We start from the raw sequence: 13021 nt of genomic DNA on the forward strand, positions 1-13021 counted from the left end.
TACATATATGTATTATATGTATATATCTCTTGCCACTACAAAGAAAAATCTCTGCAATTCAGATGGTCAAAGATCACTTGTAACACTACAACAACTGAAAATTAAAGGTAGACTTTTCCCCTAAAAATTAATCCTGGAAAAGCAATAATGTTGGACAAGTTGGCTCAATAGCCTCTACTTATTTTTGATTGAGCACACTATAAAAAAGCACACATTATCCAAGAATATACATTATTTTAAAAAATACAGGGCTATAATAATTTTACCTATTAGAAAATTTCTTTGCCACTAAAAAAAGATAACATTATATATATATATATATATATATATATATATATACATATAATGATCAATGTTTTCTTCATTAGTCATTAAAGAAAAATTTAATGTTAAAAAAAGGAAAATACAGTAAGTAAAAAAACAGTCCATAGTGCCATCACTCAAAATCACACTTAACCATTGTACGTATGACAGGTACTTTACCTTTTATATTATAATCTAGAGTTCTGAATTTTGCTCCCCACCCCAACATGAACATTTTCATGTCATTACTTGCATATACTCTCCTTTTAATGGCTACATAATAGTATAAATTTTTTGAAATAGTTTTCTTTATTTGGAAAATCGGTTCTTTCCAATATCTCACCATTATAAATTATACTGAAAGCAATACCTCTGAATTCAAAGCTTTTTCTTTTGCATACAAAAGGGTATTTAGAATACATTTCCAGTTGTGAAGTCACTGCACCAAAGACATCTGATATAGTTTGCAAATTGATTTCTAAAAAGACTATACTAATTTATATTTTAAAAGCATGAATATATTTTCCAATAGACAAGGAGGGGGGGCGGGCAGAGAGAGGGAGCGACAGAATCCCAAACAGACTCCAGACTGCCAACACAGAGCCCAATACAGGGTTCAAACTCACAAACCAGGAGATCATGACTTGAGCCAAGATCAAGAGTCAGATGCCCAACCGACTGAGTCAGGCGCCCCTAATTTCTATAATTTTCTACTGTGGTTTGACAGCTGGTTGGACAAGTTTCTTCTTATTCTCTTTCTTGTCATTTTTTTTGTTGGCTCTTCTTACACGTTTAACTCACCCATGTGAATTCTGAAATTGGCTTGGTAGGCTCCAATAAATTCCTTTGACAGAAGTTTTAGACAGAGGGATTAATGGTTATCAGACTTATTCTCCTACTATAAACAATCATACAACTGGGCAAAATATATGAAGCAACTGTTTTCAGGCACCGGAGAAGAGATAGCACACAGTTGTGAATCGTGAGAGGCAGATAACACATACAAGGTGAACACCAAACTTATCCCAGATTTCTACCCGGGAGTATTTTCCAAACCATGGCACAAAGACATAGAGCCCAAGGAGACAGCAGCAGTCCAACTGAGCAGAGGAAACAAAAATCAGAATGCAGAACTGGGCTAAAGGGCTGGAAGTTTGAAGACAGGGTGTGAGAGAGGAGCTATGAAGAGCAGAAACCAAAAAAAATCTGCCTCTGAGGCCCCTTGAGTTTGGTCAAAAACAAAGCTGCTAATGCTCTGGGCAAAAAGGCTTGGCAGAGAACAACCACTGGAGACTATGAGCTGAACAAAGATGCCAGAGGTTACATAGAACTGAGAGATGTTCAAGTTCTGGGCAGATTTTGCGGAATGCTTCAAACATTTGGTGGCAGCTCCAGAAAGGCCACTAGTACTATAGCCCAAGTGTCAAGGCTACTCTAAAACAGTCTAAATCCAAACCTCAAGAGAATCTAGTTGAGCCATCAAAGAGTTAACTGCTTACCAGAACAAAACTCAACACTTTTTAGAGATGATAGAGTACTTTATGTTCTCAAACACTTAGCAATGTTTGGGCACACAATTTTATTTTATTATTATTTTTTTAATATGAAATTTATTGTCAAATTGGTTTCCATACAACACCCAGTGTTCCTCCCAACAAGTGGGCACACAATTTTTAAAAAATCACAAGACATACAAAGAAGCAGAGAATCTTGACCTAGATAGGACATAGATGTTAGAATTAGCAGACAAGAACTTTAAACAATTATTATAAATATGTTTAGGATTTAAAGGAAATGATGGACATAATGAACAAACAAATGAGGAATCTCATCAGAGAAATGGGTAAGCTTACAGTAGATTAGACATTGCTGGAACAGAAACACCAGGGAAGCTAAAGATAGGCCAATAGAAACTATACAAACTGAAGTGCAAAGAGAAAAAAAATTTGAGAAAATAAGCAAAGCCTCAAAAAACTATGGGATGATATCAAAATTCAACATATGTGAATTTGGAATCCCAGAAAAAGATGAGAAAGAAATGAGGGCAGAAAGCTATATGAAGAATAAACAAAAATTTACCAAATGTGATAAAAATATCAATCCTTATATCCACATAGTTCCATAAACCATGAGAAAAATATACAAAACCATAGGTAGGCTCATTACAGTCAGATTGCTATTAAAAAAAAAGGTGCATTACATATAGGAGAATAACAATAAAAATGACTGCTGCCTTCACATGAAAAAAAAAAAAAGAAAAAAATGCAAAGCAGAAGACAATGAAAGGACATCCCCTAAGTCCTAAAAGAAAAAGTATCCACTAAATTAGAATTCTACATCTCAGGAAAAATATCATTTAAAAAGGATAAACAGGGCATATCAAAAATAGCTATTTCTCATACAAATGATTGTATAAGAATTTTTGGAAAAACTTTTATCATGTTTCTTGTCTGATTCCAAAGGGCCCATGATTGCCCTTTTTTGTAGTGTTTAGTTTCCATATATGAATAAAACTTCATATTAAAAAAAAAAGAAAAAAGGATAAACAGGAGTGCCTGGGTGGCTCAATTGAGGGTCCAACTCTTGATTTCAGCTCAGGTCACAATCTCACAGTTTTGAGATCAAGTCCCACATCAGGCTCTGTATTGGGCATGGAGCCTGCTTAAGAGCATTTCTCTCCCTAACTTGTGCCTTCCCTCTCTCTCAAGATAAGATAAGGCAAGGTAAATCAAAATGGATACACAAAAAGAGAGAATTCATCACCAGGAAACCCACACTACAAGAAATAGTACCTGAAGTTTTTTAGGTTGAAGGGAAATGATACCAGGTGGAAACTTGGATCTAGTTTAAAGAGCACTGGAAAAGTATATGAGGGCAAATATAAAGACTTTTTTGTTTCTTATTTAAAAGAAATGAATTGCGAGCTCATACCATATACAGATGTAAAACTGTTAAGAATTGGGAAATTGGAGATAAATTTTTCTAAGTTCTGACATTAGAACTTTTCTAAGTTCTAATATTATATATAAAACTGCACAAATTAATTCAAAAGTAGACTGTGATATATTAAGGATGTAGACTGTAACTCCTAGAGGTTACCACTAAACAAAAACCCAAGACAAAGAATAAAGCTAAAAAGCCCAAAGAGGAGATAAAATGGGATACTAAGAAATAAGCAATCCAAAAGAAAGGGAGAAAGAAATAAACAAATGGGACAAATAGAAAACACAGAGTAAGATGGTAGACTTAAAACTAAGCATAGGAAGAGTTACATAAATATAAATGGGTTAAGCTCTCCAATTAAAAGGCAGAGATTTTCAGACCCAAGTATTTAGAAATAAAGTTACCCTCTGATAGTTAAATACATGAAGTACAGCCAATGGATAAATAGTAGCTACTTGTAGTGGCAACCCCAAACACTGTGTGCAAATGTGCGAAATGACTTGGGAACACAACCTAATTGGTGACTCCAGTAAATCTGTAGAAAGAAAAAAAAAATGGAATATGAGGGAGTTAATAGCTGACATGAACTGACACTTTATATTCATTCACTTTAATTTTCACGAAGACTGTATGAGGAAGGTACCTCTTTGTACCCATTTTATAGGAGAGCAGACCAAGCAAGGCTCGGAGAGATTGAGGCGTGTTCCCAGGATCACATGCGAGGGAGCTGTACTACAGGGCACTGCCTCTCTGCTGAATCCAATCAACTGTACTGCAGCACTTGTTACCAGAGAGGAAGCACCCAGCAACCGCCAGAGGCAAGAGTTCTCAGTGTGTCTCCTGCTTGGCCTGGGGGAGGGGGCACACGACCAGCTGATCATGCAGTTTCCTTGGCAGGTGTGTGCATGTGGCAGAGATGGCCCCATTGCTCTATTCAAACCTGAGAAAACTGTCCATCAAGATTTTGTTTTTTCAACAAACTTTCTTGCTTTCATTCCAGGGCCCATCGAGCTCTTGTTCTGACTCTGTCAGTGAAGGAGGAAGGCCCTGACTGAGACAGACAAACATTCTAGTCCCTTTGAAAGTTAGTGTTGTTGTCATAAATAAATAAATTGGCATCTGGCTTATGTTTCAGACCCTCCTAAGTTTATTAAGCATGACTCAGTGCCCCCTGAGCATTCTCACCTCTGAGTAGAAAGTGAAAATGGGCCTTCAGAACTTTGGAAGAAAGTCCTGAACTGGGCTGACCCTAGCAAGGCTAAGTTCTCACAGGAAGCTGCACAAACACTGCAGACTGTCAGCTGGCCTGAGTGGGCCTGAGTGGTCAGTTGGGCCCTCTCAATGCTCCTGTTGTCTAACTACAGTAGCATGAGCCAAGGAAAAAAAGATTACAATAAACACATGAGGAAGAATCTCTAAACATGTTGTAGAGCACACATACGGAAAGTTGCCAAGAAGATGAAATCCTTACCCATTCGATTTAACCAAATTATTTATCAAAGAACATTCCTCCAGAGAGACCTCGGAAGAGTTTCACATGAATCACTGATGCCAAACAGTAAGAAAAGAACTGATAAAAACAAAAGAACAGAACCACAAGGCACCAGAGAGATAAAGGCATTCCGTTAAGAGTAGGCAAGCTCAGTACAAAATTGTCAATCTGAATAGCGATCGGCCGAAACGGAACAGTGAAGCCCCATAAACATTCTCCTTCGTAACATGCATGTACAGTCCTCCTACATTCGATATTAAAAATCCACAGAAATGACTCTTCCTTGAAGAAGCCCCTGGAAAACTCCTACCAAAACTACCTGCACACCCCTCACTGATTCATTCAACCCACATTTTTGCACAACTCCTCTGAGACTTCCCCACCCCATCATGACACTGCAGTGCTTCTCACACCGTCTGACTCTGTCTCACACCCGCCTCATCAGCTCCCTCCCTTCAGAGTCACCTGAGCAGGGATGTCTTCCCTGAGCCATGTGTAAAGGAGCACCTGCCAACCCCATCACTCTCTACCTTGTGACTCCACGGTATTTTCCTGCAGGGCACATATCACTAGTACATTTTTTAATTGTCTATCTCCCTTTGGTAGAAGGAGCTCCACGAGACCGGGAGTTTTCTTTTGCTTTCTATGGTATCTACAGAATTTCGAACAGGGCCTGTCAAGAGAATACAATCTGAACAAAATACTTACAATTCAAAGTCTAATAGGGAAGAGAGGCCTAAGCAGACAGGACCTCATAAGCAAGACAATTCAGTGGCATAGAGGACTCGTAATAAGTAGGGCCTGGGAGAACCTTAAACACTTCCTGGAAGGAGAGCTGCAGAGCCGCATGGGAAAAGGGGTGGTGGATTCGGGGGCATTCCAGGCACAGCAGGCAGCACTTGGAAAAGGCACAGAACGCAGCAGAGCATCACACACAGGAGCTCAGTATAGCTGCAAGAAGGGGATGGGGAAGGGGACAAAGACAAAGTTGTGACAGGAAGGCAGAGCAGACAAGCCAGGGCAAGGAGTCACCAATAGCTTTAACCTGAGGAACAGTACAACCAGATTTGCATTTCACAAAGGTCTCTTTGGAGGCGGCAGGGCGGGGGGGGGGGGGGGGGGGGGGCAGAATGGGGCAAATCTGAAGTTAGGAAGACCATTTAGGAGGTTACTGCAAAAGTGTCTACGAGAGCCCCTGATGCTAAAACTAAGACTGTGGCACTGGGGGTGAAGATAAAACAGATGTCTTGAGTGCACATCACTGGATGTGAGAATAACCCCCACTTTTCCCAAACTCTGTTCTGCTATCAAATCTCACAGAAAGTGCCTCTTAAAAAAAAAAGTGAGAGAGGGGTGCCTGGATGCTCAGTCGGTTAAGTGCCCGACTTCGGCTCAGGTCACGATCTCACAGTTCGTGAGTTTGCGCCCCGCGTCACACTCTGTGCTGACAGCTCAGAGCCTGGAGCCTGCTTCGGATTCTGTGTCTCCCTCTCTCCCTGCCCCTTCTCTGCTCACACTCTGTCTCTCTTTCTCTCTCTCAAAAATAAATAAACATTAAAAAAAATTTTTTTAAGTGAGAGAATTTTTAAGGCTCATTTCTCTCACACACACACACACACACACACGTACACACACAAACACATGTTAATAAAACCAGGTATAACTGTATCCAGAAACCATACCATGTAATCAGATAGCAATTCTTTCTTTCTCAAGCTCACAGCTCTGCTGTCCCCTGAATCAGCACCACTCTCAGGTCAACTGTTAGCCAACGGTGTCCCTCAGTAACCACAGGTTTCAATAAGCCCAAGGGGTGCCTGGCTGGCTCAGTCGGAAGAATACGAGACTCCTGATCTCAGGGTCATGAGTTCGAGCCCCATATGGGGTGTAGAGATTATTAAAATAAATAAATAAACTAAAAAAAAAAGAAGCTTAAAGTAGCAATCTCAGGGGAAAGGCCTGCTGTTCTAACAAGACTCACTAACTCCTGTAGGAGGGAGATGCCCTGTTCCGGATGGCAAGCCTGAGCTGAATGCCCTCTTCTGGGACTGGAGATCAGGCCACACCAGTACCTATACACATACAGAGGGACTGTAGGGGAGGGCTCAGGGAAAGCTTAGGGAATGCTTGGGCACCGTCATCAGAAAACAGAACAGATGCTAAGCAGACAGAAGTGCAGGGTTCCACCACTGTCTTCTCCTCTCTAATTGATGAGAGGTTTAAAACCAAATGTTGGGCCCTTCCCCAGTTCCTAAGTCTCTCCCTAATGTTACTCAGCGGGAGGTAGGGCAGGCTTGTGGCGTCACAAAGTCCTGAACACGATATTTCTCATCCTCACAACAGTCCAGTTGAGAAGCCTCGTTACCCTCACCTCCCGCTGAGGCTGAGAACCATGGACTAACTTGCCCGAGGGTAACGATGTGGCAGGCATGTGAATCCTGACCTATCTCACGCCAACCATCTAAAGCAGTCATGCTGTGGGTTGTAAGAGCATTTTACAAAGAGCTCAGGAACGATCATGCTTCTTCCCAATCCCAAGCCCTCCAGTGTCTCCGTGTTACTTGGAGGATGAAGTCCAAAGTCTTTTCAAAACACCCATGGCCCTGAGCCTTCCCCACCTTTCCTCTCCCTCATCCCACTTTACTTCCTGTGCCAGGCAACAGCTGAAAATTTAACATTCCCAGAGCACAAAACATTTTCCCAGGCCACAGAGCTTACTCCTGCTCCTTCCCTCTGTGAGTGGCAGGCCACCAGTCCCCATCTGACGAGACGGCTGCAAGCCTCTTCTTCTCCTGTCCGTCCCTCGGTGCTGGGCCTGCAATGTCCTCCTTGGTGTTTCCTCACACAAGTCCAGTTCAATGCCCCACTGCCCTTACCCCTTGTGCGTCATCTTCCCATAGGAGACATCATTTTATACTTATTTTGTATGTGTTTTGTTTCCATTGAACCATAAAACAGAAAAGCTCCTTGAGGCTAAGACTGCAGTTCTCATTTCTACCTACTTGGCACGCAGCACAGATATGTGGTACAAAGCAGGAACAAAAAAAAACCCAAAACAAAAAAGAATAAAAACTTTGAAGGACTGACCAAAAAAATAAATAAAAGGAATATTTTGAAGACCAAAATTTTATATTATTGGTGACCTTTTCAACCTTTTATACATTCCTCTGCCTTACAGTAGCAATACCTTTTCTTAGGCATTTTCAAAAAACATTTATTTATTTTTATGTTAAATGTTTAAAAAACATTTATTTTAAAAAACTGGAGAGCGCAAGCAGGGGAGGGGCATAGAGGATCCTAAGCAGACTCTGCACTGACAGTCTGAGAGCAGTGAGTCCGAAGGGGGTGGGGTGGGGTGGGGTGGGGCTCAAACTCACAAACCAGGAGATCATGACCTGAGCTGAAGTCAGACGCTCAATCCACTGAGCCACCCAGGCACCCCTTCTTTAGCATTTATATTATACATACATGCTTCGGTACGAGGACAAGGAATAAAATATCTCCTAGAATCTTCTACAGGAAAAATTTTCTCTTATCTGAACAACTTGTCGGGATTCCTTTTTGTTTAAAAACATGAAGACATGTCAGCCACCATCATTCCATCAATCCCTTGGTTGCAGGAAACTCAGGCTAAACCTGCCAAATTTGCACTACCCAAGGTGACACGGTTCTACATAGAAATGTCTCTTCATTCCCTCTAGTTGTATGGCTTTTTTTTTTTTAATTTTTTTTTTCAACGTTTATTTATTTTTGGGACAGAGAGAGACAGAGCATGAACAGGGGAGGGGCAGAGAGAGAGAGAGGGAGACACAGAATCGGAAACAGGCTCCAGGCTCTGAGCCATCAGCCCAGAGCCCGACGCGGGGCTCGAACCCACGGACCGCGAGATCGTGACCTGGCTGAAGTAGGACGCTCAACCGACTGCGCCACCCAGGCGCCCCTAGTTGTATGGCATTTATTATAAACCACCTTAAATTATTTCAGGAAGAAAACAGACACATAGGGACCCACTGGATAAATAATGGCTCTCATTCAATGGTTTTGCTTTTGATGAGCCACCTGATAAAGGTAACAAAAACCAGTGTCTTTGCCAAACATCTCCAGAGTCAGTCCTAGTGGGGGCTAAATAATGACTCCCAGTACTTGGCCTAGCTTTTTGTGCCTCTGTTCTCTGGGACTGATCCACTAGATGACAGATCTCTGTGTATATCACCTAATACATAAATACAAGTGATCTGACCAGCCTCTTGGGACCTTCACATAGGTCACCTCCTTAGGTGGGAAAAAATTATCAACTCAAGTTATATAATAGCTTTAAAAACAAAACAATATTGAGATGTCCAATGAGGATGAGGATGATGGTTAAGATTTGTCTAGTGATTACTCCATGGGAGGCATGATTCTAAATGCTTTATGTGTATGTACTCATTTAAATACCATGACAACTTGTGTGGCAGGTTACTATTATCATCAGCCTAATTTTACAGGTAAGAAAACTAAGGCACTGAGAAGTTAGGTAATTTTCCCAAAGGTCACACAGCTGGTAAGTGCTGGGGCTGGAATTTTAACCTATATATTTAGGTCCCAGGTCCATGTTCTTGACCACACAGCTATAAGGCATATATAGAAATAATACTTTCTGTATTTCTTTTGGCCAGAGTCAAAAGTAGCTGACAACTCTAGAAGAAAAAACTATTGGCTAAAAGTAGAACCTTTTGTCTTCTTCTTAGACTCACTACCATAGATTATAATCAACACCTGAACAATAATGTCCCACTAAGAGCATGATGACAGCAGCACGGGTAGAAGGCAAGACAGAGCAAGGCTCCCACTACCACTCCACCACGTCAGAGCTGAAGATGCCTGGCACATTGTTTCATACAGTGTGCACACGGTCGGCTGGCTGCAGCCTGCACAGATTTCCCCCCAGGGACCACGTTGATGCCAGCCCCCTTCTTTTAAGAGCTGTCCTCTCTGTCCACCACCAGAACACATGGTTGGTATGCCCTCTCACCCCTCAGACTGGGATGACTGGTCTCTGTCAGGTGCCTGGCTAACCTGTGACAACCACAATATCTTACTCCCTGGTGAAGGGATGGGCACGGGATCCAAGCTGAGAGTTGCCCATCATTCTTTTCTAACTGGAGGTAGGAGCTTTTCCTGTCCAGTCGCAGAGCTATGAGGACTTCGGCTTAGAGCTGGCAGTGACCTCACCACCAGAGCCGGCATGTAGACAGTCTCTCTCGAGGCCTGCAGCCCCTGGTTCTCTACTCCAAGGTCACCAAACATCAGCCAATTAACAACTTGGAGAGGAGAGAAATAATTTCTTTGGGCTTCTATCACTTTCAAATAGACAAGTTCTAACTTTAACTCTGAAACTCACTTCCTTCAGCTGCAAAACAGGGGAAAAAAACAATACCCCTAAAAAAAAAAATTTTAAATAATAATAATAAAAAAACCCACACAATAGCCCTACTCTCCCAGGGCAGTTCTGATAGGGAATTATTTTAAGTACTTAGGCGGTGTCTCTTGGAAATAGAAAGGGCTCCATGGCTGTTAGTTGACATTGTAACACAATAGTACTTGTCCCAATAGATTGCCAGATTGTGGAGTCACTCTTAGTTCCTCCTTCCCTGTCACATCCAATGTGACAGCAAGTATGTTGGTTGTATCTGCAAATGGCAGGTGGAATCCGACCACTTCTCGAAATCTCCACTGCCAACACCCTGGTCCAAGCTGGATTTGAGCTACTGCACACAGCCTCCTAACGACATCCCCTGCTTCTGCCCTGACTTTGACAGCTTTTCTCCGCACAGCAGTCGGAACCATCGCATTAAAATGTTAGTCAGAGGGGCACCTGGGTGGCTCAGTCAGTTAAGCGGCCAACTTCAGCTCAGGTCACAATCTCACACTCTGTGAGTTCGAGCCCCGCATTGGGCTCTGGGCTGATGGCTCAGAGCCTGGAGCCTGCTTCCGATTCTGTGTCTCCGTCTCTCTCTGCCCCTCCCCCATTCATGCTCTGTCTCTCTCTGTCACAAAAATAAAAAACGTTAAAAAAAAAAACAAAAAAAAAAAACATAAAATGTTAGTCAGAGAGATGCACATGCTCCAGTGGCATCTCCTGTCGCTCAGAACATCCGTCAGCTGTTCCCGACCCAGCTGCAGCCTCCCTCCCCGGCGCTCCTGTTGCTTCCCCACACTCTCCTCCACACCAGCCTCCTTGCCGGTCTTCAAACAGCCACCAGCTCCCACCCCAGGGCTTCTGTACTGGTTTCCTCTGAGACAGGCCTTTCCCAAACACATGCAAGCCCCACCCCCTGCCCTCTGTTAGATCTTTGCTTAAAGGCCACCTTGTCTTTGCGAGGCGGTTGCTGTTTAAAATTGCAGCCCTCTTCCAATCCAGCTGTTTTTTTCTCCACGGCACTTACCACCATCTGACCTACTGTCTCATTTTCCTACCTGTTTATTATCTAGCTCCCCTTTCTAGAATGGAAGTTCATGACAGTAGGGGGTTTTGACTGTTTTGCTTACTATTATTCCCAGCACATGGCAGGCACATGACAAATACTTGCTGAATGAAAGAATGAATGAATTTGTCCTTGATCCCCTTTTCTGGGAGTTGGGAGGTAAACACAGACCGTAGCAGGAAAAAGAAAATGCGGAAATCTCATTAGGAAACTTCACACTTACTTGGCACAGCGTACCCAGTGGGTATGTCGGTACAAGGAATACAAGAAACGCTGGCGATACATGTTCCATACTTTGATAGATTTGTCTTCAGAAGCTGTAGCTAGAAACTGGCCATCGGCTGAAAAGTCTATACTTCGAACTGGAGCTGTATGAGCTTTAAATTCAGAGGATTTTCCTCTCCTGGAAATAAACAGTGTAATATTTATAAAACTTGATTTAGGTATAATCAATATCTAATCAGTATACAGTCTTTGAAACATTTAAAACAGTTTAACTCCTGTAAAAGAACTGATGAAAGTATGAAAAGTTTCTTCATCAACCCTCTTTATAGCTAGTTTTATTCACTGAAGTCACAACTGATACTTAACAAGAAAAGACCCTCATGGTCCCACCCAGAAATGCACTTGCTGTTTTTGTTTTAATTAGAAGCTACAGAAACAATATTCTGGACAAATCTCTACCATGAATTTTAAGTTCCTGTTGTTCCTCTAGAAATAGCAGTAAACAGTTTAAGGAACCTGCAACCTAGAAAAGCTAAGATCAATTCAGTGAACAGCTCCAAGGAAGTGTTTTCAAACTGGGGTCACGTGGAAGTTGTGTGGCCTGGCAGTCTGGGCTGGGAAGGAAGAGACATCCCTTCTGCCATTTCCCCCTTTACAGAATGTCTCTAGGTAATCTCACTCTCTGACTCACCGGAGTTTCCACCTACCAGCAATGAGAACTCAGGCCCCTGGGGCATATCCGAGGCCTTGCTCACCCAGGGCCCAATCTTACACCCACAAGCAAAACAAAGGACAAATGGTAACAACTGTATTCCAATTCTCAATACTTTGAAATTTCAGCTGCTGCTTTTTTTTTTTTTTTTTTTTCTTGGCTAGGATGGGAAAAGGAGAATAGGAAAGAAAAGATGGAGAAAATAATGTGTGGCATTTAAGGAGAAACACCAGAAAAAAAAAAAAAAAGCAAAAATAGTCAGGGGCAGGCTAGCAGACACCCTGGAGTTCAAAGGTGGCATCTGGGAAATACTACTTGTGTCAGGACTCCAAAGTTCCCCCAGATACTTCACTTTATACTACATCCAGACTTAGCAATTTTTTTCTCCATTCAGAAAGTTGTATTTATACATAACTGTTTGAAACACATCAGGCAACAGAATTCGCAGAGCCTGGAAATCATACTCAACCACTCCCCCTTCTCCTCCCACATCCAATAGGTCGACAAAACCGATTTAGTGATAGAAATACTGCTATCACTTGCCAGATATCCTTTCAATTCTTCCTCTTCCACATCAGCTCTGCTTACATTCAGATAGATACACCCTATGTATCCTTTACCTAGATTTTTGCAAAAGCCTCTTAACTGGTCTCCCTGCTCTAATCGTTTATCCCCTCCAGTCACCTACATACTATTCTTAGTCCCTCGCTAAAAGCATATTCTAAGCATGTAAATCTCAGTGTAAATGTGTCACAGGCTACCTTCCAAGAAAAGGTACAGTGACCAAGTTCTTCCACAAGGCATCTGGCTGTTACACTGAACTTTGGACTCAGAACAGTCCCGGAGCTTCAAACACACCTCTGGCTTTGCACTTCCTGC

At 42.1% G+C, this 13021-nt stretch overlaps 1 protein-coding gene across 2 annotated transcripts in view; it reads right to left on the bottom strand.

Annotated features, from left to right (window-relative positions):
- The window catches only part of POC1B (POC1 centriolar protein B), a 97780-nt gene that overhangs the window by 59453 nt on the left and 25306 nt on the right, over window positions 1–13021 (bottom strand). For both annotated transcript variants that reach the window (XM_047864951.1, XM_047864950.1), the window contains exon 4: window positions 11429–11608. In XM_047864951.1, coding sequence (XP_047720907.1) covers window positions 11429–11608 — 180 coding nt within the window. The remainder of the gene's footprint in view (window positions 1–11428; window positions 11609–13021) is intronic.

This window comes from Prionailurus viverrinus, chromosome B4 (genome assembly GCF_022837055.1).
Source record: "Prionailurus viverrinus isolate Anna chromosome B4, UM_Priviv_1.0, whole genome shotgun sequence".
Taxonomy (NCBI): Eukaryota; Metazoa; Chordata; class Mammalia; order Carnivora; family Felidae; genus Prionailurus; species Prionailurus viverrinus.